Here is a 25,950-nt window from a genome sequence, read left to right as displayed (position 1 = left end):
TAATATTATTTATTCCTGTTACTATAGCTAACATGAAATATACTACCCAAAATTATACCTAACATCATTCTCAGAAATGTCTACTCCAAGTAAAATATAACATTAGGGTTATACAAAAAGTGTTTGTTCCATTTTGGGGATGCAGACTGAAATATTGAACTGTTCTCATTTCTGGACTGAATTGTGCCATTGTCTCTGATTCATGCATGGAGCAAACACTCATTAAATATCACTATACTACAATCTGTATTAGGTTCCATTGGTGGTGCCAAGTGCATTTAAGAGTCAAACAGTATAATATGTATACTGAATAATAATGCCTTGTTTTAAATGACAATATTTATCTCCTTTCTTAAAAAGAGACATGATATTCTTTATTGAAAATCATAAATACAATTATCACTTCTTATAGGTTATATTTAAAAGGAATGTGGCAACACTGTTTATATTGTTTAAATGTCCTTTAGATTAATTTCAACAAAGACATGTTTGTATTTAAATGTGAGCTTAATTCACTAATTGGGATTCATTACCCAATTTTTTGTTCCAGGTCCTCCGGGCCCTCCAGGTGGTCTGCGAATAGAAGACATCAGAGCCACATCTGTGTCACTTACTTGGAGCCGTGGTTCAGACAATCATAGTCCTATATCTAAATACACTATCCAGACCAAGACTATTCTTTCAGATGACTGGAAAGATGCGAAGACTGGTGAGTTTTATTTATCTGAGTAATCTGTACATATTTTTAAGTTAATTATTTTATCAAACACAAAATCCTGGATGTTTTAGGAATTTTATCATCTACACGGAAATGCTTTTTTATTAAACAGAAATTTTTTTTGTAAGTATCCCAGTGCTTTGGAAGTGAAGAAAACCACAAGGAACTTAAACATTTTAAAGTTAGTAGGAAAGAAGAAGCAGTTGTATTGGGAAGTCTCTCTCTCTCTCTCTCTCTCTCTCTCTCTTGCAAATGGCATCTATAGCTTATTATTTATGACCCATTTTTTAACTATATAGATGCTGTATAGTTCTGCATTTTTAAAAAGCCATATTGATCATAAATATTAACTTAAGCATCCAAATTTTATTACTATAATCCTTTACTTTTTGAGGATGATCTTGCCTGGTTCTAATTTCTTCAAAACATATTTCTAAAGAAGTTTTGGATATCAACTTTAGTTTCTTATATTAAGATTTCCTAAAAATTGATCATGAAAAAATAAATGATACTAAGTGGGTACTTACCCTTGTCTGTAACTATTACCATTGCCATTTCTCATGTCTAGCCTAAAATATCACACATCAGTTTATTTTGTCCTGCAACATCAAAGAAGATAGAAGATCCTTTTGAGAAAACAATATATTTATGTTTGTCATTTTTGACAATATTTTAAAACAAACTTGTTGTCAGAATTTCTTTCAGATACATTAAAAAAAAAAAGAAAGAAAACTGTAGAAATATGGACTCAATTTTGCCAGAGGGAAGAAAAAGACAAAAGTGGTGAAAAAAATGTCTCTCCCTTTCAAAAATTGAAGAAATGGAATTAGTACCAATGCATTCCAAACCTGCTCTCATTTTACCTTTATCTTAATGTAGTGGAATTTATTTGTATTGCTCACTAAGAGGTTTGAATATAGATGTACTTTTCTTTAATGATTTCTTCACATCATGGGAAACGAACCAAATATAAACTTGAAATCTGTTACATGGGTTTAGGATATATTTTTGTATTAAGTGATCCTCCACATAAGAGTAGAACGTACAAATGAATTAGAAATGGAACACTTTTATTACATTATGCTAGTGAGTATAAGTATTATCTATAAATATATAGTCATGCACCATATAACAATGGTTTGATCAATAATGGACCACATATAGAACAGTGGACAGGAGTACCATTTTATATAGAGTGTTTGTGATATTAGTATAGCTACCCCAACTTTCTCATGGTTCCTGTTTGCATGTTATATCTTTTCTAACTGTCAACCTATTTGTATCTTGGAGTCTTCAGTATGTTTTCTGTTATAGTTGGATCTTGTTTTTATCCAGTTAGACAATCGCTGCCTTCTGATTGGATTCTTTAATCCATTAACATTTAATGTTGTTATTGATATATTTGGATTTATATATGTTTTCTAAATGTTTCACTTCTTTGTATTCTTCTAATCCTTCTTTACTGCTTTGTTTTGCATTAACTGAGTTTTTATAGTGTAAAATTTTAATTTTAATGATATTGACTATACATGATAGATGATAGATAGATAGATAGATAGATAGATAGATAGATAGATAGATAGATCGATAGATAGATTTACTTACTCTAGGGCTTACCAGCTACAACTGAACCTATCAGAATAGACTTCATAGTTTTACTAACTTAATTTTAGTGAGATATAGAAATGTTACTCCTACATAGCTCTATTCCATTTTATCCTCTTTATGTGCTATATATTATTTATATATATCACATCTACATATGTTACAAACCCGATGATCTTCTGATAAAACTATAGCATTGTATAATTTTAATGTCTTTCAAAGCAGCAAAGAAAAGAAAGGAAAGCAAGTATGTATGTATAGAATTTGTTATATTAACCTTTTTATTTAAAAATTCTGGTCCTTCTCATTTGTTCCTGTGGGTTTGAGTTACTATCTGATATTTCCTTATTCTAACATAGCTTTGCTTCTTGCCCCTTTAAGTTATTGTCAAATATATTACATTTCTGTATACTATAGTATCAACAACACAATTTTATTGATTTTCACACAATTAATTTTATTTTAGCACAATAAACACATATAGGTGTTTTTATATATATATATGAGTATATAGGTATATATTTATAAATATGTCTATATCGATAGGTAGATAGATACATAGATAGATATCTATAGTTTCCTACAATGGCTTTAAAATCAGATAAGAGAAGAAATACAGATTTATACTGCCTTTTATAATCACATAGTTACATTTAGCAGTGCTCCTTATTTGGAGAGTGTTTTTCCAGATTACTCTCTGGGGTCAACTGCTTTCAGCTGAAGAACTTCCTTTAGTATTTCTTATAAGGTAGGTCTGCCAGCAACCAGTTCTCTCAGTTTTTGCTTATCTGGGAATGTCTTTATTTCCCCTTCAGGTTTAAAAGAGAGTTTTATTGGATACAATTTCTTCATTGACAGTTTTTTTTTCTTTCCTTCAGCACTTTAAATATGTCATCTTAGATGCCCTTTATCGGGTTGAGGAAGTTCTTTTTTATTCTCAGTTCACTGAAAGTTGTTTCTAAGTCCCTTTATATTTACCAATACATGTACTATTTCTGGGTTCTCCATTCATTTCTATAGAACTGAATTTCTATCTAGTATACTTTCCCTGAGCAAAGAACTTCTTTTAACATCTCTGATTATTAAAGTTGCTGAAGTCAAAGACTCAGCCTTTGCAAATTAAAAAAAAAATGTCTTTCCTTTCATATTGAAGTCATATTTTTTGGATATAAATTCTAAGTTACTTTTTATTGTGATCACTTTAAAAACATTGTGCCTTTGTCTTTTTGCCTGCATTGTGTCTGATGAGAAGGCAACTGTTGTTTTTACTTCATATCCCTGTATTGAGTGTTGCCATTTCCTCTATCTACTTTCAAGATTTCTCTTAATATTCACTTTTCAACTGGATGGGAATGTATTTATCATGATAGGAATCTTGGATCTTTGAGTTGATATCTTCCTTCAACTTTGGAAATTCTCAGTCGTTTTTCCAGATATTTCCTCTCTCTCTCTCTCTCTCTCTGTCTCTCTCCCCCTTCCTCCTTCCACCCGTCCCCTCTTGATCTCTATTGACATGTATGTTAGATTGTTTGATGTGTTCCATAGATTGTGGGTGTATGTTTGTGGGATAATGTCTAATGAATTTTCTTCATTTTCATAGATCCTTTCCTCTGCTATGTTCAGTCAGCTGAAAATCTCATTAAAATAATTTTGATCATATATATATATATATATATATATATATTTATTTATAGGATTTTTTTTTCTAGCATTTGGCTCCTTTTAATATTGTTCACATAATGTTCCAAGGAAAGTTTTTATTTGTTTGTACATGTTGTGCATCTTTCCAACTCGATATTTTATGTATATAGAACAACTATTAAGTTGTTCTAAAGTCCCTGCCTGATCATTCAATATCTGTGTCACCTTTAAATCAACCGCTATAGATTTTTTCCTTTTTCTTGATAATGGATCACATTTCTTTGTTTTCTCATGTGACTGATAATTTTTTATTGATTTTCAAACATTATGTGTAATAGAACAGTAGAGGCTGAAGTATATATTATTTATGCCCAGGAAAATATGTGTCATTCTTTCAGGTGCTGAGTCAACCTAATCTTTGAGATAATCTGATCTTTGCTGTTAAATTCAGATAAATGCAGGATTTAAGCGATTTGAGTATAGGATCAGAACTTACGCTCATATCTGAGTGTCTGATGGTTTTCCAGTCTTGCCATCAGACTTCAACTGGCTCTTCTAGCTTGGACCTCAGGGAGGGTTCTTTTAGATCCCCTGCTTCTGTCTAGACAGCTGTTTTGTGATAATCAGTCTAAAGCCCACAGTGCCTGAGGGTTTTCTCAGTTCTCGATCCTCCCCTCAGGCCTCAGCAGACCCAAAGTACCTGCACCTCATAGAGGAGGCAGATTTGTCTCAGCTCTCCTGCCACTTAACCAGCCAGTGATGGCCACTTACTCATATTCAGTGTAAGGCCCAGGATGCATGTGGAGTCTTAGTTTTCATGTTCTGCTTTTAAACTTAAGCAGATATGAGGTGTCTCAACCTTAGAGGGATGTCTCTCTTGGCTTTCTTGTCTTGCCCCCAAATTTTCCTGAATATACTTGGTGAAGGCCTACAAAAAACAATTGGTGGATGAGTACAGACTCTTCTCCTTGATTTGTGGGCTCCCAGGGACTCAAAACAGCCATGCCAGCCTGCACTTTGTCTTTAAATATCTGTAAATAGTTAAACGGTTTTCTCTTATGAACACCTATGACTACTTCCTCCTCTCCGCATTACTCTACCAATGATGACTTTAGTTCATTAGATTTCTTCACAAACTCAGCTCTCTGATGGGATCTGGAAATTGATTTTTTTTTGTGTGTGTGTAGATTTTCTTGTGTGTTCTTTTTGTTAGTTGTATAAGGAAAGTTCTTTTATGACAATATCCTAAGTGGATGTGAAAAATACTTTTTACAACAAATGCATAAATAAAAGTCATATGTTTTTTGTTTATAGTGGTGTCCACTAAAAAGGAAAGTACAAGATTAAACTCAGTTTTATGTAGGTAATTATTTAAGGTGTTCAATAAATATTTTTCAAAGATATTAATTTACAGCAGTTCAAGGGTGGAATTTAGATCAATGAGATGAAAGAACAGACCGTATACCTTTAAAACAATCTACAGTGAGTATTACTTCTGTCAGACTTTTTAAGTGATAGACCTCTGAAATCTGATGCCATTTCCAAGGTACTACAAGAAGTTCAGGTCAAATTTAGAATGCTGTGTTTGATTCTATACTGCTGCTTTAAGAGAAAAAAAGAATATTGTTGGTGATTTTGTGTGTGTGTGTGTGTGTGCGTGTAAGCAGGATGTTGGCCAGAATATAAAGAATCCTGGAAACCATGCTATGGGGAACAATTGAGAGAACTTGGAATATGTTTTCTATAAAAGAGAAGAAAAATGTCTTTATATTTAAAGTCCTGCATATAGAAGACTAGAATTGACTGTTACAAATCTGCAGTTAGCATCTTTACAATTAATGTTTTTCTGATCTTTAGATTATTTCTTTAGAATAGGCATTTGTAAATTAAATTATTGAATGTAAATAGGCTTAAACCCATAACTATATTACCAAATTACTCTGTAGAAAGTTAGAATGGGTTTTTATTCCCACCACCAGTATATGAGTATCTATTCTACCATATCTTTACTCAGAATTTAGTACTTTCTCTTTAAATCTTTGACAAATTCATCTGTTTAAAAAAAAACACAAAACTAACAAACAAAAAAACACTGGGGTCATTGTGGGAGATTTATTCTTTAGAATTTACTATTTTTTGCCTTTTTGTTGCTTAATTTTTTTGTTGTTGTTATTTCAAATATGAATTTATCGGTTTTTAAGAATCTACATTCAAATTTTCCTTCGAGAAGGATCAATGAATCATACCATCTGGGATGCCAGAGCACAATTTGCTTCTCTTTTGCTGCAAGGTTCTTTGTCACATCTATGGCTTCCTCCTGAGTCCTGCCAGGCAATTTGATCTATGGGTTGGGTCTAGAGCCTCTAACATAACACTGAGTAGTTGTGTCAGCACCAGTGAGAAGCCTTTAAATGCCCATTTCCATTCTCAAACACAGACCTGCTTTTCTCGTTAGAAACTCTGAGAGGGTAATTCTTTCTGGGTAGTTTCAAATGTTTGGGTTTTGAATTGGATCCTAAAGGTTCCGATTGTATTGATACCCTAAGGAAATGCCAGGACTCACTTTGGCAACTTCCAAGAACCTAGAACAGGTGGGATTACATTGCCTGGATTTATTCTTGAGACAATCTGTTTTTCAGTCCTGAGGTCATTCTGGCTGTTTTTGAAGCTCCTCAATTAACTCGTTCGTGTGGCCTGGGCACCACAGCATGGTTGCCAGGCAACCAAAACGCTGTGAATTATTGGCCTTAAGATACCCTTGAAGCTTGTTTCTCTTTTCTTCTAAAGAATAGCCAGCAACTTTTTATACTGAGCCTTATGGACTCAAGGTGTTTGCAAATAGATCTGTGGATTACTGTGCATGCCTAGTTACTAAAATAAAACATTTTTAAGGAAGTCTTTTGATCTGAGAATTAAAGTAAGGATTTGCTTAAAATTTACATTCAGAAGTAGAACCAAAACTTAAATAACCTACCAGGTTAATGCACACCATTTTAGTTTTCATAGAGAGAAACCTCTGATACGCATTATCCAGTTAAGATCTGATGTTTTAATACTGAGATTATCTGTAAAAAGTGGTCTGACTCCAAACTAACCCAGTAAAAAAACACGAATTTGAGAGCCCATTCCTGATTCCCAGTGTTGCTTCTGTGGTCCAAGTTACTCTCCTCTCTTTCTGACTCCAGGAATAGCAAACAGGTTGCTACCACACTTTTTCCTTTGGACTCCCCCAACTCCTAAAAATCACAAACTCTCAAATAGTCCCATTAGCGTCTGCCTGGAAACCTCTGTATTATTTTCCCAGGGCTACCATAACAAATTCCCGCAAACTTGGTGGCTAAAAACAACAGAAAGGTACTCTCTAACAGTTCTGGAGGGCAGAAGTCCAATATGAAGGTGTGGACAGGGCTGCGCCTTCTCCAAGGGCCCTAGGGAAGACCCCATTTCTGGCTTCTTCCAGTGGCTCCAAATGCTCCTTGGCTTGTGGGTACATCACTTTAGTTTCTTCCTGTGGTCTCATTGTATCCTCCTCGGCTATGTGTGTCTGTCCTCTGTATTTCTCTTATAAGGACACTTGTGATTAGATTCGGGCCCACGTATATTATCCAGGATGATCCAAGATTCTTAACTTAATTCCAGTCTTAAGAGCGTCCACAAGACCCTTTTTTTCACATAAGGTCACAGCCACAGGTTCTGGTGATTTGAACACAGACATTGAAAAGTATCTGGAAAGGAAGAAAGGCTACCACACTACCCAATGTAATAATAGCCAGTTCTATTTTCCCTTTTTCTCCTTGAAGAGCGCTTCACAGGCCAAAAATTCACCTTCCCTCTTCCAATTACCTAAAAGAAGTCCCTATGTATGTGAACTAAGACAAAGAAATTCTGATTTGGTGTGAGGGAGTGTGGAGGAGAAAGAAGAAAAAAAGCAGAATCAAAACAGAGGGAAAGGTAAAGGCAAACTTTTAATCAGAAAGTAAGAAATATATGTCAAATATATAGAACAAGTCCATAACAAAATTAGAGAATAGGTGGCAAAATTAATGTCCAGGAAAGTTAAAATCATAGCAGGGTCAGGCATGGGATAGTCTGAGCCATCCAGAAATTTATCCAAAAGCAGAAACTGGACACTAGGATCCTTAGCATTTGCTAGGGAGATGGGTACAACATCATAAAAAGCTACATGTTCATGGCATGCATTGCCAGATTAAAATACCCTACCTCATAAGGTAATGAGTCATAGAGAAGCCTAAAGGAACACATTTTCCATATAAGTGGTATATAGGTATTTACATGTATATATGTAGGTTAATTATTAAAATCACAAGTGGAAATATTTTAAGAGAGTGTAAAATAATGTATAGTCCTTCCCTGGTTGTATGTTTTATCATATCTCACTTAAATAAGCAATTTCAGATCATACCCTCCCATAATTTATAATCTTCCCATTAGTATCTAGTATCTAGCAGCATGAATTCTGAGAAGTACTTAATAAATCTTAATGAATTATAACATTTATTATCACTGCCCCAAACGATTTGGGTATAAATCTACAAAATCAGTTAAAAAGGGGTATAAACTTATAAGTGCCCTACTAATAAATCATGCACTCCCCATACACTACATCAGTGGCATTCCATAAAATTTTTAACTGCCACAGTTATATCCTTGCCTCAGGAAATCTTTTTGAATTGCACCTTGAGAATACAGCTCCTTGCTCTTTAAGGTGTAGTCCATGGATGAGCAGTACAGACATGACCTGGGAGCTCGTCAGTCTCCCCACCCTAGACTTATGACATAGATGGTTCAGATGTATATCACTCTCTCTAGTGTCTTATATATTAATGACCTCTCCTCTTACTCCCTGGAACTTAACATTGTGTCATTCTTCATCTTTGTTTTTATTTCAACTCAGTGGTATCTGTGCCATTTTCTCAAAATAGTAAAATGAAAGTGGGATATTAGAAAAGTGATGTGACTTAAGTAATGTTGTCTATTCAATGTTCATTTTATTTAGATCCCCCAATTATTGAAGGAAACATGGAGGCGGCCAAAGCAGTGGATTTAATCCCATGGATGGAATATGAGTTTCGTGTGGTAGCAACCAATACATTGGGTATAGGAGAGCCCAGTATACCATCAAACAAAATTAAAACAGATGGTGCCGGTACGTGGAAGAAACTTTTTAAATTTTAGAAGGCTTATAAATACAGTGGCAATTTAATATGTAGTTGAATGTATTTGGAAATAAATAATGGTCTAAGGTAAGTGATTCATCTGAGCACTGTGTATATATGTATTTCACACAGGTGTGTGTATTTTATGTCAAGACAGTCAAAAATCAAAAAAGGTAAAATGAAGTTGAAGAATATTTTTACATAGTTAATGTAGGGGGAAAAGTAAATAGAAACCACTGCATAATCCAGTAGAGACCGCTTAAATGAAGTTGATATTTAGAATATAAACTTTAATGTAAATTGTGAATCTAACCAGATAGACTCTTGATTAAGCAGGTTCTATGATTTAGAAGGTTCACAATTTTGCGTGTCTCTTAAAGGTATTTATAACCGAAAGGCCAGGTGGATGGAAGGTATGGGCTGGGAGGGGAGGGTGAGCAAGGGGTGGAGAGACTATGATGAGGGCTTCTCAGATCTATACTACTTGAGGAATCATAGCATCTCTGAGAAATAGCTGTAATGTGTCCTTTTAATATTCGGTATCACTCTAAATATGCTCTTTTATCACAGCTCAACGTTGGCTGTTCTTCCAATTTAGGTTCACTTTTTTTAAAATGCTAAATACCAGCTCCATTTAAATAGCCTTCAGTACAAGAAGTACTCCACTCTATTTTCTTTCCCCCTGCATTACTAGGTATAAATATTGTTCTAATTCTAATAATAGCTCTGTTTTATTATTCCCTGTCTATGAAAAAGAAAATATTTTGTAGGCTTTCTGAGTTCATTTATTTTTACTATGCCTTGCCAAACTTCAGTGCTTTATTTGGTGAGAAGATTTTAAATGGATGATAGACTGCCATTAAAATTCTTCTGTGATATCTTAATATCCCTTATCCACGTTTCTGGCTACCTCGATTCTTTGGCCTAACTTCTAAATATAATTATGAATGCTAATGTATTTTTTAGAGCCAAGTTATTCACATGACTGCCATCAATAATCTATGTCTTAAACTTTCATGTAATTTACCAGATAGAAATGATGATTCTGTAATAAAGGGGGAAAAAATACTAAAATGCTGATTGGCACGGAGACACATTTCAGTTAATTTTCATAATATTTTGAAGTAGTTATTACTATCCAGTGTCCGTCAATGGGCAGGAATCAGAGACACTAGTTTACCTAAATTAATATAACTACTTGCTAGATTCAGAATTCATATGCTGATCTGTCTGACACTTCTACTCAATCATTGAGCTTCTCTCTTAAAGGAGGTTCCTCAGGCAGGAGTCATAAAAACACAACTTTTTGCACGTGCCAATACTAGTGGTATAGCAAAAAAGTTTAGAGTTCATCCTTAACTATTAAATTAGATGACTTAGATACGATTTTTTTTGTTTTAGTACACCCACCTGTGAAATAAACACAATTGTTCCTTTTTCTCTACCTCACAGAAACCTCATTAAGATATGGAGGTAACATAAATTGATGTTTTGTAGGATATATGTACTACATAGCCAGGATTCTTGTATTTGGTTTTTATTGTTATTCGCTAGTGCCTCCCATGTTTGCAATAGAGGCTTCTCTGTGGTAGACAAAACACAGTTGCCCATTCTGGAAAAACGAAAATGAAAAGGAACTGGGGCCTGATCAGATTGGAGGTTTAAAATCACAATTTCATGCCGAGAGATCGTGCACTTGATTTAACGAGTATTCATTTTCATAATAAAATTACCAAAAAAAATTAAATAATGAAGTTGGTTTGTGTAAACTTATTTTATTAGGTTGGTACAAAAGTAATTGCTGCTTTTGCAATTAGTTTTAACCTTTTAAACCTCACTACTTTTGCACCAACCTAATAGTTAAACTTTGTAACATACTTATCTCAAATATAGACCTTTTTTTAATCTCACTGAGCTTGATTAATTTTTCATGTTCTCTTGATTAATAAAATATGAACTAAGTCTTACCTGAACACATGTTTGAAGTACAAAACTATTCACGGGAAAGGAGGATACTTTCTCTGGCATTGATAATAGATGTAGACCTTCCCCTCTCCTCCTTAGGAATTTTGTGGCAAACAATATCTTTATTACGTATCTCAGGAAACGATTGCTTTAATATGCATAAGCTGATCATCTGGACAGAATTATCTTAGATTTTGTTTTATCTCAAAGTAGAAGTAATTAAATCAAATATGTTTTTAAGAACAGCAACACAAATATCTCAGAGAGAGATTCAATTTGATTCTTTTGTATCTCAATTTATGAATATAATTTTATATTTAATATCATATTTAGAAAACAAGGATACTTTGATGTACCAGTAGTTTGTATGTTGGTATGTAATTGAAGATTTTTCAACCTCAGTGACTTCTTATTCTTAGAAAGACTGGGAAAAACTTGTTTCGTAGTGATATCAAACCTAAAATTTTGGCAAGGTTGCTACTTAGAACCAACCAGTTTGGGGTATTACCTTCTTTAAGCATCACCTCTTACATTAGGTTTGCTCAAATGCTATTTTTTAAGGAATTAATTCTCTCTCTAGTGGGCTTGGAAAATAACTTCCTTTAAAAGTCTTCAGAGCCAAACAAACAAATAAACCTATGAAGTGATGACAATCGTAGTCATCTTCGATTGTCAATGCAAGATACAGCTCTCTAGTGACCTAATGACACGATTTATTCCTCTCAATTGTGAAAAAATAAACCCTATAACTTGTAACACATTTGTTAATCTTTCATAAGAAAATATTTTAGAACCTTTTATGGCTACCATCATTTATGCACTTGTTAAATATTATCAGATACAGTGCTGAGCTCTCTACTTTAATGGCTCCACTTAATTCCCACAATAACTTTATCAAATTGGTATTATTATTCCTAATATTACAGACAAGTAAGTTAAGACTACACACAGCGAGTGTGAATCAGGGCTGGCACTCAAATCCAGGGCTTTCTAATTCTTAAAGCATTGCTCCTAAACCACTTTCTGGGAGGGCGGTGTCCACTATTGAAGCATCAGGACACTCATCCTTCAGTAGAATCCTGGTGCCATCATTTAATAGGTACATTAGTAGCTATTAGGGGTACTTTACTTAACTCTCTCATCCCTAAATGGATATTATCTTATGAGATTATTTTTTATGCTTAAAAACAAGCAATAATAGTAGTAGTGTCTAGTACATAATATTTGCTGACTAAAATGTATTTATTATGCGATTAGTGCTCATTTTAAACTGTAATAGGCTTATAAGAAATTATTGTCTACTCTGTAATTAATCACCTCATTTGACAATCAATTTCTATTTTTTTATAAGCATAATAGAGGATCATATAATTTCATATCATTTTAAGGGAATAATTTGTAGTATATCTAATATACTATTTTCAACTGTTTCTCTTTAGTTGATTGTCCTCCATCCTGGTATTAAAAAATTGAATATGCATAAAATTGGACATTTACATGTTTCATCCTTATAAGAAAATAAAAATACTTTCTAAAACAGAGGTATGTTTGTCTTGTCATGTGCCCTTATAGCGGCTCTCTAAGAGATGCCAACATATGCCATGTAGGATAAAGGCTGGTTCCCATTTGATGGAAAGGTTGCTCCTGCCTCATTATACTGATTGAAAGACATTACATTATCTAGTGAAGCACATGCCCTTATCTGTCCAATTACTTAATGTTAATATCTCAGCGCACAGTTGGGTATAGTCTTCGGATTCAGACAAGTGCATTATAAAATGGATGGTCCCAAATGAAGAATTAGAAGATATATTTGTAATTTATTATAACGCATTTAATTTTGACTGTAAGAAAGAGATAACAAAAGCTTCCTTCAAAGTAATGTGTCATTGTAAGACATATCCCCATAGCTAATAGAGCTGCAGCGGCAGTTGGTGAGTTGATATTCTAAAATGGTGCAGTGAGGTTTGTTTTGATGATTTTGGCATTTATTTACCGGATTAACCTAAGCAGGAAAATAGAAAAAATAACAACACCAGAATCAATACTTTCATACTATTAGGTTGGTACAAAAGTAATTGCAGTTTTTGCAATGATTTTTAACCTTTTAAACCTCAGTAACTTTTGCACCAACCTAATATGCATACAGCTTTAATTTCATGTCTAATGAAGCTATTCTGCTGTTTCACTTATTTTTATATTTAATGTTTTAAATATGTTTGATAAAGGATGGGAATGGTGATAAAAACATATTTTGTAGCTAGTAAGATATTATATTAAAGTTAGTTACTGTCATTAGTAATAAAATAGAATAAAGAAGTAGACTATACATTTTTAAGCCATCAGGAGGCCTGAGTTACAGCTGCAGCTTCTCTATGTGATCAGTGTGACCTGATAATTTCTTTTGGGACTCATTTGCCTTTCCGGTAAAAAGACAATAACGCTACTTCCCCACATAAAATTGACCCTTGAACAACATGGGAGTAAAAGGCAGTGGCCCCTGCAGTCAAAAATCTGCGTGTAATTTTTGACTTCCCTAAAACGTCACTACTACTGTTAACTGGAAATCTTAGTGATAACATAAACAATTGATTAATACATATTTTGCATGTAATATGTATTATATATTATACTCTTAAATAAAGTAAGTTAGAAAGAAGAAAACGTTATTAAGAAAATAAGGTAGAGAAAACACATGTACAGTCCTGTATTGTATTTATTGATACCATAAATTTATATTGTCTGTTTACAAAATGAAAAAATTATGCGTATAAATATACCTGCACAGTTCAAACCCATGTAGTTCAAGGGTCAACTGTACTTATTTCAAACTGCTGATTTGAGTATCCAATTAGGTATGGTATATAAAAATCATTTCTAAGTTCTAGATTAGTCTTTTATTAAGCTGGGCTTCATTCATTCGTTCAGCAAACTTTAACAAATTGGGTATATTTAACATTGAATTTCTATTAGTTGCATATATTTAATTTCTGCAAATTACAGACAGCACCTTCAGGACTGGAATCTGATTTTATGCATAGTATTATCTTTAATGCTTAACACAGCACAGTATTTATAACTGGTGCTCAAAATTACTTGTAGAAGGCAAAAGGATGAACAAAAGGGTAAGATGATGATACTGGCAATTAGAAATTAATAGAAGACCATGGCAAGAGAAGCAGTGATCAAAAAGACAATGGTGTTTGCATGTCATGATTTAGAAGAATTCATTCCAAAATATAATTTGTTTTGTTTGAAAACAAGGTTAACACATGCGTTAGATGCTTTTGCTTTTAGTACACCAAGAGAGATAAAGTAGGAAATGTTAATTCTACTTATTTTAAGCAATCTATAATTGATTTGAGTTCTTCATAATAATTTTACTGTGCATTATGATTATTTCAGTATGTAGCATTCTTTTCCATCCATGTAAACATTTCCCCAGATGACTTGTTTTTAGATTATCATTCCATTAAGCAGTTAACAAATCTACTATGCTCCACCCATTTAAATTTCCTGTTTGACAACAAAGCATAGATAAATAAACCTACAATATCAGCCTGATGAGATCCTGAGACATTAAGATTATTGTGAACTATGTTGGACTCTATCTTTTTTACCTACTATGGAAAGAACTGACTGATGTTAACATGGTAGATGAATTTGGAGTGTTAGCAGTCTGCTCCACCATTAGACCAGGAGATCATAAGAGTTAAAAAGAACTACTCTCATTTGAATATACAATATTATATAGTTCATTTGATTTTTATTAACAGCTCTTCAGAAAGGATGTATATATACTTAAAGAGAGAATAAAAGCAGATGAAAGACTTTAATCCCTTTGGTTTTCTAGACTCTAGAGCATTATTATATAACAACTTTGAATCTTTTACTATTGTTTTAAAAAAACAATGAAATTTTGATGCAAATTAAAGTGAAAAGTTGCATTCATGGTAACTATTTCTTTAAAAATCAATATGCAAGTTAAAGCAATAATTAACAAGAACTAAGTAGTGAATATATTTTGAATCAATGCCTATCTTTATTGATTCACAGAGGGTGCCAAAAAATGTATATATACACATTTTAAGAAAGGAAAAACTGTATTAAAATTATAATCATATATGCCAATAACAAAAGATAAATACAAGTCATGTGTATACATTTTTTGGCACCCCAGGCACACCCCACAATTTTCATAATTTAGGATTTGTCATAAGCTAATCTATATACATTGTTAAATAAAACAGCAAAGCCCAAAGAGATACAGTAGCCCCCTTCTCTGTGATGAATAAATTCCAAGACCCACCATAAGGTGACTGAAACCACAAATAGCACCAATCCCTACTTATACTTGTTTTTGTTTTTTCCTGTGCGTACATGCCTATGATAAATTTTAACTTATAAATTAGGCACAGTAACAGATGGACAACAATAACTAATAATAAAATGGGATAATTATAACAATATGGTGTAATAAAAGTTGTGAATATAGTCTCTCTCTCTCAATATATCTTATTGTCCTGTCCTCACCGTTCTTGTGATAATGTGAGATGAGAAAATGCCTGCATGATGAGATGAAGTGAGGTGAATGACGTAGGCATTGTGTCATAGCTTTCGGCTACCACTGACCTTCCGAGGATGCTAACAAGCACTGTGGCTTCTCTGTGGCCTATCTGAATTGTCAGCATTACTGCTCTGGCACTTTGGGGTCCTTTTAAGTCAAATAAGCGTTACTTGAACACAAATTCTGCCATCCCCCCACAGTCAGTCTGATAACTGAGAAAGCTACTAAGTGACTAACAGGTGGGTAGTGTATATGCATACATCCGCTGGACAAAAAGGATGATTCACAGCTAAGCAGGACAGCATGAGATTTTATCATGCTACTCAGAACAGAGTAAAATTTAAAATGTATAAATTGTTTGTTTCTGAAATTTTTCATGTCATATTTTCTCACTGACTGTGGGTAAACCTAACTGAAATTGAGTGAAGTGAATGGATAATGGGGAGCTGTTGTACTTTAATGCAAATTATGTAAGCATTCAAATCTAAAAGTAAAACTGGTAGTATTAGTTTCTTTGTATAGAAAAGCAAAACAGTCATGGCACTGGATTGATTTTTTTCAAAATATTTTTTAGATCTATGACTGAAATACAGAAGCAATCTTATACATATTAGGTTGGTGCAAAAGTAATTGCGGTTTTTGCACTTATTTTTAACCTTTTAAACCACAATTACTTTTGCAACAACCCAATCACATTAGGAAATCACTATTAGACTGAAATCATGGCCAATGGACAAGTTAAAACCCCCTCACTATTTTTAACCTTCCACAGTAAAATGGTAAACAATGTTTATTCATGATTAATTCCATAATTCTGTATTTATCCCAAATATCCGTTTAAATTCTTTTAGTGATTTATTGTTAAAAGAAAGTCTAGTTTGTTCACTGTTCAATGCCCTGGAGCCTAAAGTTAAACAAGCCTCTTTGTGCTTGGGGTGATTTACTTGCCTGAAAGGAATCAGTCTTTGGCCAAGACCTCCTGTTCCTGCAGGGCTAAAAGCAAATACAGAGCTCTTCGCTGCTCTCTTCTCAGATTCATGTCTGATACATAGGTTATGTGTCAGTTCTACCTGTGAAAAAAATGTCCCTTAGCTGCTAAGACTACAACTGAGCATTCAAAGCTAAATGGAGGAAATTAAGTCAATAATTAATCCAAGAAAGACATAAAAACGCTCTATTGAGCGATACAGTTACCTTTATGTCTGTGCTTTAGCTTGTCTTACTTAAAGCATCATGAGCTCAATGAGTAATTTCTGAAGAGAAAATCCATCTTGAATTAGTTATTTGAAGCATGCTAAAAAGAGCTTAAAATAAACATTATAAAATGGAAAAATATTCATTCGAATGTAAATACACTCCATTGTTTAGCGCTGTTCTAAATAAAAAGGTTAATTTTAGTTATAATGAAAAAGATCACAGGGAAATGATTTGGAAAATAATACTTGTCCTGGTGAAGGCACTATTTTGTTCAACAAATTTCAGTATAATAAATTATTCTAGTTATTTTTTAAAATTTTTGCCTGTGACCACTGTAGTTACATGTAGAGTTAAACACAAAATTTGATTTAGTCATTGGCTATAAGACAGTATACTCCTTGTTTCTCTATAGCCTGGAGAGTTTTTAACTTCAGAATATGAGTTATGGGATACAAAGAGTTTCCAGGAATTATTTTACTATCCCAGTCTCCAATATGTATTTATCCAAAGTGCTACAAGTAAATTATCTTTTAACATCCTTGTGAACAAATTTCATTTCTAATACTCATATAGTGACAGTTAAAATAGTAAAAGAAAATCTCTCCAACTTCAGATTAATTTCATTAGAAAAGGAAATCATCATATAATTTTATAGATGTAAAGAAAAGCATGAATTGTGTTTGTTTCTGTGCAATTAATGTATATACTTCACCAAAGAATTTACATGGCTAATATTAGAAGAAGTTTTGAGGTATCTATCTTCAAGTCAAAATTATTTGTAAGCAATTCACTAAATGGACACCTCGCTTTGAGAGCCCTGAGGAAGCTGTGACTATTTCCTATTTATAAGTAATTTGGAGACTCAAGGGAGAACTGCTGTTTCATCTTTTCTTTAAAATGTTAACAGATCTGGGAATGCTATCTCAGACTGGAGCCACAGCATTTGTGTGGGAAAATGTATGTCCTCTGTAAAAACGCAGACTTCATCCATGTAGATGTGTAGCTGGTCTCCAAGTACCTCAAGTGCAGGGCAAACTATGTTTATTATCTGTACAACTCCTGTTAGATGGAAATCTAGTAAAATACAGTGTACAATAAGATACAGTATGCAAATCCAGTAAGAGACAGCACCTACCATGAAGGACTTTCAAGAAGAAAGAATAACTTGGAAGAAAAATACAGAAGAAGCCATTAGACTTGGCAGTTAGAAGCAATTTTGTGATTTTTTTAGAGAGTAATTTCAGTAATAAGAAAAAGTTAAAACATATTATGGGTTGTTAAAAAGTGACTAAAAAGCGAAGTACAAAACGCAGTCACGTATCAGTTCTTTGCAGTTCAGTGACAGGAAAGAGTGTGATGGCTTGGAGATGAAGAGGAAAACAGTATCACAGGATGACTTTTAAGGATGGAGAGACTGCAAAATGCAGGGTCTCTATAGTAAACAGACTGAAAACTGAAGGATAGATATAAGCGATGGGATTAGGGGAGAGTTGGAGTCACTGATGGGGCCAGAAAAGATTTAAGAACTGGAAGTGGGAACGCAAGGGACAATAATAGATTTCCAATATTTCCAGATTTGGGGGGGAAACATTGTTAATGCACATGCACCATTTCTTAGCAGTCATTTGTAGATTGAAGCATAAAACTAAGAGAACAGTTAGTTGCAATAGAAGGGCATAGGGTTCAAAAGTAAGAGCTGTGATATATTTCCAAAAAAGTATATCTAATCTTTCAAAATCATATTAAATGAAAGGATATAGGGGAAAAAAAAGATGGGGGAGGCAAATTTGCTTTGCTACCCTTTGCTGAAGAAAACTGGCACATTTCCTATGGCACTGAATCAATTGTTATCTTGGCAGTAAAACAGATTATTGCAGCTACTGTGAGCCATTGTTATAATTGAGTGGCTTTCATGTGCAGTTTGTCTTTTGCAGTGAAAGAAAAAAAAATATGTGGTTTCTGTAGTGAATTAGAACTTTAATGCCAGAAGAAATTATATAGCCTCTATATTTTGTTTTATTTATTTATTTGTTTGCTTGTTTATTTCAGCACCTAATGTGGCTCCTTCAGATGTGGGAGGTGGGGGAGGAAGCAACAGAGAGCTGACCATAACATGGGCGGTGAGTCTTAACAAATTACATATGTTATAGGCTGCTATATCTATACTTAATCTCAAACCTATGTTGTTTTTTGAACTAAAATAAAATAAAAAAAGACAATGCCCAAAGCACAGCAAGAATAAATTACTGAAATAATTTTTGTTCTTAAATGCATGTCAGATTTTACCTGGCTTACTACGACTTAACACGCAAAAATTGATCCTTGATGCCAAGGGATCTGTTGGCCTAAAAAATTAAACAAATATTCAATTGTCTGATTCCAGAGATATGTTGAACTCATGGTGGGCTGGTAATCCAAATGTAATTTATTACTTTTTTTCTGATATTCAAAACTCCAAAGATTCGGTTAAAAAGCTTTTATATTAACACCTGTTTTTTAATTGGAGCTTGTTTCTCAGTTGAGACTTGCTTTGATCACTAAGTGTTCATGATAAGTCAGTCTTAGAAGTCACCCAAGAAAGTGGTTGCTGATATATACAAAGCAGTTTATTAAAATTGTATGACCCAAACGGGAGTTCCACATCAGAGACTATAATGTCTGGAAAACAATGCATCTTAGCTGGATTTTTTGAAGTGAGAGATACTGGTGTTGGAGAAGGCTGTGATAGTACAAACTTGTCTGAATTAAACATCTGATGTTTATCTAGGTAACATGTCTTATATAGAGCCATGTATTTATATGATATTTTTAGTATTTAATAACTACAGATAGTCAAAGAATACAACTTAGGCACTAAAGAATTTTGAGGGCTGCAGGAAAGATGACAGGTTTTATTCCTTACATAAATCAAATTGATTTATATAAAAGTTGATATTTAGCAAAAATCAATTTTTTGTTGTGTGGTCATATTTTATACTAGGCATTTAAATCACATTTTTAAGTAAGTTTTTTTTAAAAAATGCTTTTTCATAGGCTTGATTTTCTTAAACTCTGTGGAAATCAACTTTGGGATAAGATAGGAGATTGTCAGAAAATTCTGAATGGGAAATCCAGTTCTAAAAATGTGAAATAAAGTCTCTGGGACTGGGGCTGGAGAATCATTAATTTTTGAAAGCTCCATAGCCAATTCTGATACACTTTGAATTGCGAAAACCAAGTAGAGAATTAGCAATAAGAAAAAATGTTTATTGTGGAAACGTTAGTCTATATCCTCTAATCCGAAATAACATTTTGTACATCCTGTGATCGTGCGTCAGGATATCTATAGTTAATCCCTGAACAACATGGGTTTGAACTGCCCAGGTCCACTTATACATTCATTTTTTCCAATAAATACAGCAAATGTATTTTCTCTTATTATTTTCTTAATAACATTTTCTCTTCCATAGCTTACTTTATTGTAAGAATACAGTATATAATACATATAAGATACAAAATGTGTTAATTGACAGTTTATGTTTTTGCTAAGGCTTCAGTCATTAGCAGTCTATTCGGAGTTAAGTTTTGGGGGAGGCAAAAGTTATATACAGATTTTAGACTGTGCAAAGGGGTTGGTACCTCTTACCCCCAAGTTGTTTGAGAGTCAATTGTATACTCTACAACCAAGTATAACTGCTTTATCTTGTGCACTTTATACATTTTTATATATTCCTATTTAACATAAGTATATTCAAGCAACTGTGTTATATTCACTTCAAGATTTTCCTCAAGACACTTGAACTTGCAATTTCTGGTGAAAAAATAAATATACAATTTGCACATTTACCTTATTGGCTAAATATGACTAAATGATTAGTATTTACTACAAAGAGCTTTAAGTCAGTGTTTATAGATAATGACTTGTGAGGGCTAATGCAGACATCTTTATTGGACAATTGACATATGTAATAATAAGAAACTCAGAAAAAATAATGTGAAACAGAACACTTGCTTCAATATTAGAGTCAGACTAGATCCCAAAGCCAGCTTCCTACAGGCGAGAGCAACGTTAGCCCTTTTTCTTTTTCTTTCTCTCTTTTTTCCTCTGACCAGTTTCTATTGTTTGATTATGATACAGATATCTTAGAGTCTTGTACAACTCTCTTATCGTGCCTCTCAACTCTAAAATTCATGTATTCATTCACTGAATAAATATTACTTGTGGCCTTGTTCTAGGTACAAAAGCTAAAGAAGTAATCAAAACTAACAAACACTTCGTCCTCGTGAAACTTATGTGCTAGTAGTTGAGAGAGACAATAAATTAGATAAGTAAGTTATATAGGGTATATCATGACAGTGTTACAGAGAAAAAATAAAGCCGGGAGATGGGATATGGAATATTATGGAGAGAGTCTGGAAATGGCCAATCTGGGGCCAGGGAAAACATCAAGTAGGTGATTTTCTTTTTTCCTCAAGAAAGTGAGGGAGAGAGCCTTCTCACATATGAGAGAGCATCTAGTTAGAAGGTAGAAGGGACTGAAAGTACAAAGGCCCAGAGCAAGAGCCCCAAAGGGATGTTCCAGGAATAGCTAACTTGGTAAGTGAAGTCATCCCATGTTTGAGCATGTTTTGCCCTGGAATTTTCAGTCAGCACTAACTTACAAACTAAGAGTATATTTTTACAAAGAATGTGCTCCTGTGTATATCATTATCATTAGTATTATTTGCATTGAATTTTGCCTGCTGTTAAATGTGTTGCTTAAACCTATTTAATATTTGGATTTCTATTTAGCCTTTGTCAAGAGAATACCACTACGGCAACAATTTTGGTTACATAGTGGCATTTAAGCCATTTGATGGGGAAGAATGGAAAAAAGTTACAGTTACTAATCCAGATATTGGTCGATATGTCCATAAAGATGAGTCCATGCGCCCTTCCACTGCATTTCAAGTGAAAGTTAAGGCCTTCAACAACAAAGGAGATGGACCTTACAGCCTCGTAGCAGTCATTAATTCAGCACAAGACGGTGGGTAAAAAAAAAGGGGGAGGAAAAACCCAGTTCTCTCTCTGGTAGGCATTTCATTTACTGTCTTTCAGGACTTACTTTATAAGATCTTTTTATAATACGACGCATTTAGTAAATGAGTATTATTTTGAGCCAAATTAAAATGTCAGTATCTCCATCTAAATGATAAGAATGTTGCCCAAAACTTTTTCATCCTTTAGTTCATGTCCATGGTAGTTAGGATAGCTCCTCTAAAATAATTGGTTTGGACCCCTGTTCCTGGTCCCTTGGTTACAATTTTGCAGTCAGAAATTCTTCATACTTGATTGACACTTCAGTCTGTCTGTGCATTCATAAAATTTACTACTTAGAAATTCCTTAGCATAGTTTTTTAATTCCCCTTTTTAAAAAACCCTAACTTGTGTAATTGTAGCATTTATGTAACTTTTTGTCATTATGATAGAGTGCTGGAATTTTATTAAAAGGAATCTAGGCATAATTTTATGAAAAAGGATTTAGAAAGCCAGTTGAAATTTTTTTTCTTGGAAAGGGAAAATTTTCGAAGGAGATGTAGGTGAAAAAAAATACAGATACTGGCTCTAATTGTTTTTCTAGAAACTTTAACTGAACTGAGCATGCCCCTAGAAGGCTTTATACATCTATGCTAAATAATATATAGTTTTAAACTAAACATATTGGCATTGATTTTTATGATTTCCTACTTACGCAACTATGCTTTTTATTTATTTTCCTATTAAAAGCATAAGACCTTCTTATATTTCTGTACTTATTTACACTATTTGTATAATTAATGGCTAGAAACAGAGGTTTCCTTGCCTTCTGACAACACATTTGTCCTTGGCCAAGATTCTCTTTGCACATGTGTGAGAAGCACAAATGGTAGAGTTCGAAAACTTAAAACTATGTGAGATATTCTGATATCTTAGAGGAAAAGGACTCTATTAATTTACTCAATTAGCATTATGTTTACTCCAAAATAAACATTTAGCTATCCCTTAAAACTCACATGCACTCTTCAATCATAGAGTTATTAGCTTGTTCTGATTCAACAGAAATATAATGGCTTAATGTTAATAGTTTGAACAACATGAGTGCATCTCACAGAGAAAATAAAAGTATGAAGTATTTTACAAGTTATTTTCTCACCCAATATCATTTTTTTAACTGCTTTATTTGAGGCTGAAGTAATCAGGCAGATAGCCATGCTTGTCATCTCTTTAGTCATGGCTATCTGAATTAAATTACATTTCTGTCCTAAATGTTTCACAAATCTCATAAAACCTGCATGTGCCAAAACTTGTATAAGTGTTCATCTTTTTTTTTGAATGCTAAAAAATTATTCATAGTGCTACATGTTTACCTTGATTTGAACCATGTTCATGTGTAGGGCATTTTTGATGTAAAAGAGGATTATAGTTTCTTAATAAAACACAATAAAAATTGATCACTCTTACTTAAAGATTTCCTTAGTTTCTTTGTGTAGTTTTCATAAGGGATGTAAATTACTTTTTTTCCCACTGAACACAGGCCATTTTGATACATATTTGACTTGATGCCCAGTTAAAAGATTAGACTTATATAAAAGCTTTCTTGAGCCCAAGAAGCCGTAGATGTCACAACTTGTTTCAAGGGATCTTAAAAAAAATCTTAGCTTAAACATAAAGAAAGCAGGCCCGATTGCTATGTGTCTTTAGCTCATATCAACAGAAAGTATGAGAAAATGGAAAATTCATTTAATGAATAATGTTCTATTATAAACATCAAATTTCCTATTTTTGATAATGTAGAGTTGATAAGCTAAATGTAATGAATTTTAATCTGTAGCCACAGGTTTTCTTAGGCTGATTATTTGAGAGAAATTTAAAAAAAAAAAGTGTTGTTTTGTCCATAAAGCTTTCCATGTTTTATAAAAGTATGTGTGCACATACATATGTATGTGGGTCTATATTAACATTCATGTATATGAATATACGTGTACATTTATCATCAATGACCAATAAAAGCAAGTAATATTACAAAAGTAGAGGAAGATGTAATTCAGTGATTGAACTTATTTTATTTTGGAAATATTAAAACTATTTGAAAATATTAAAACATAATTTTAATTCATTCATACACAAATGGTGCTATTTGAATTTTATATTATAGTCATTTTATGTATGAATTTAATGTTTTAATCACATTTCAGCTCCCAGTGAAGCCCCAACAGAAGTAGGTGTAAAAGTCTTATCATCATCTGAGGTATCTGTTCATTGGAAGCATGTTGTAGAAAAAATAGTGGAAAGCTATCAGGTGAGTTCAATTTTTATCAAACTGAATACATTTATTGATAAATATATCAGTAGTAGTTTTCAAATATATTACATCTTTCAGTGTTCTATGTTCCTTTGATTTATGTGGCAGCTAACACTCTATTCTCTGTGTTGGGCCTTTATAAGCTATTTCTTAAGAGTAAAGCAGAGGTTCCTAACTGGCTTATGTGGCCAACATGTAGAGTCTTATGTGTTGACAAATAAATTGGTCAAAGTAAAAACTAAGGTAATAGCATCTTTGGTTAAGCAATATCTTTTGAGACAAATGTGCTCATAGAGGTGAATTTTTTAAGTTTTTTGGAAAGCAGTTTGGCAATTTATAAGAGGATCCTTAAAATGTTCACACATAATGCAAAATACAGATGATGTATTATAGAATTGTATTATCGTTTTGTTGACCATTGTCACCCCAATAAATTTGAAATAAATACATAGATAAAGTTCATCCTCTTTGGCTCAGTAGTTCTACTTCTAAAAGTCCCTACAAAAGAAACAATTATAAATATACAAATATGTGTCTCATGACATTACCTATGAAGACATAAAATTGGCAACACTCAAAATGTCCCAAGGAAAACTTCCCTTGAGTTAAGTCTTAAAAGACCAGTAAGAATTAGTTATAAGGAAAGGGGACGACTTGTCTCAGTTAAAGGGAGTACTACTTGGAAAATTGAAGCTAGAATGATAATTGAAGTTTTTAATATAATGCTAACAAAATTTAGATTTGACTGTGTAGGAAAAATGAAGTCATGCATATTTTTAATCACAAAGAGTGAAAATTAAGAGAAATTGACATCAACCCACCTTTGCAGATGAGCGAATGGATACCAAAGAAAGTAAATGACTTGCTTCATTTAGCACTAATGAAAAGTATCAGATCAGTGTCTAAAACTCAGATTATCTGATTCAAAGTTCAAGGCTTTATGGCAAACCACAGATTATTATTGCTTTTTTTCATTTTACTCAGTGAGTACTATTCTGAAACTATGGGCAGTGAGCTGCCCACCCAGTCAGCTTGCCCTCTCAAGTCTTGTGCTCCTCTTCTTCTTCTGTCCATGGAATATTTGTCCCATGAAGGCAAGATTTTGTCTGCTTTGCTCTTAGTGACAAAACAGTATTGGGTACGTAGACTAAAAAGATATTTGCTGGGTGCTGATAGAGATACTGAAGTATGATAAAATAAAGTGTTATAATCTGTCTTTCTCAAAGGCACGTTTCTGAGATGTAACTACAAAGCCAACCGATGTTTCTAAGTTTTAAATATGAAACCTGACAGGAAAAATGTTATTTGGTACTATTGATTGTGATTTGGGTAGATCTCTAAGTATGTTTATACAATCTTTGCAAGGGTTCAGCTGAAGTTTAGGCATCGACTAAGAAGACCCAATATTCATAATTTATTAAACCAACAATTACATTTACAGCTATTACAAAAGAAATGGGAAAGAGGGAGAAATTCACTAGATGTTACAAACCCTCATAATAAAAAAGTCCAAAGGTATCTTGGGAGAAAATATTTGGAGCTTAAAAGCCATATTTTGGACCATAGGACTTTTTTTTCTTTTATATGATTATTCATTCCTAAGTAAGAAAAAATAGAAAAAAAAATATTATTTAATGTGTAACCCACTCATTGAATCAAAGTGATAACTGTGTATTTTACTTTGTTAAAAACATGCTAGATAATTATATATTGTCTTTGCCTAAGAATTATACATTGACTATTTTATAACTTTCAAGAGGCAGAGTACAAAGGAAATAT

The 25,950-nt window shown here is 33.2% G+C and overlaps 1 protein-coding gene across 3 annotated transcripts in view; it reads left to right on the top strand.

The window, feature by feature from the left end:
• The window catches only part of CNTN1 (contactin 1), a 289,760-nt gene that overhangs the window by 223,059 nt on the left and 40,751 nt on the right, over positions 1-25,950 (top strand). For all 3 annotated transcript variants that reach the window (XM_074325831.1, XM_019756344.2, XM_019756345.2), the window contains 5 exons: positions 551-709; positions 8,982-9,131; positions 18,920-18,990; positions 21,642-21,876; positions 24,065-24,168. In XM_074325831.1, coding sequence (XP_074181932.1) covers positions 551-709; positions 8,982-9,131; positions 18,920-18,990; positions 21,642-21,876; positions 24,065-24,168 — 719 coding nt within the window. The remainder of the gene's footprint in view (positions 1-550; positions 710-8,981; positions 9,132-18,919; positions 18,991-21,641; positions 21,877-24,064; positions 24,169-25,950) is intronic.

This window comes from Rhinolophus sinicus, linkage group LG02 (assembly GCF_036562045.2).
Source record: "Rhinolophus sinicus isolate RSC01 linkage group LG02, ASM3656204v1, whole genome shotgun sequence".
Classification (NCBI taxonomy): Eukaryota; Metazoa; Chordata; class Mammalia; order Chiroptera; family Rhinolophidae; genus Rhinolophus; species Rhinolophus sinicus.
Note: the sequence above shows the minus strand (reverse complement) of the source record. Positions and strands in the feature narration are given on the sequence as shown.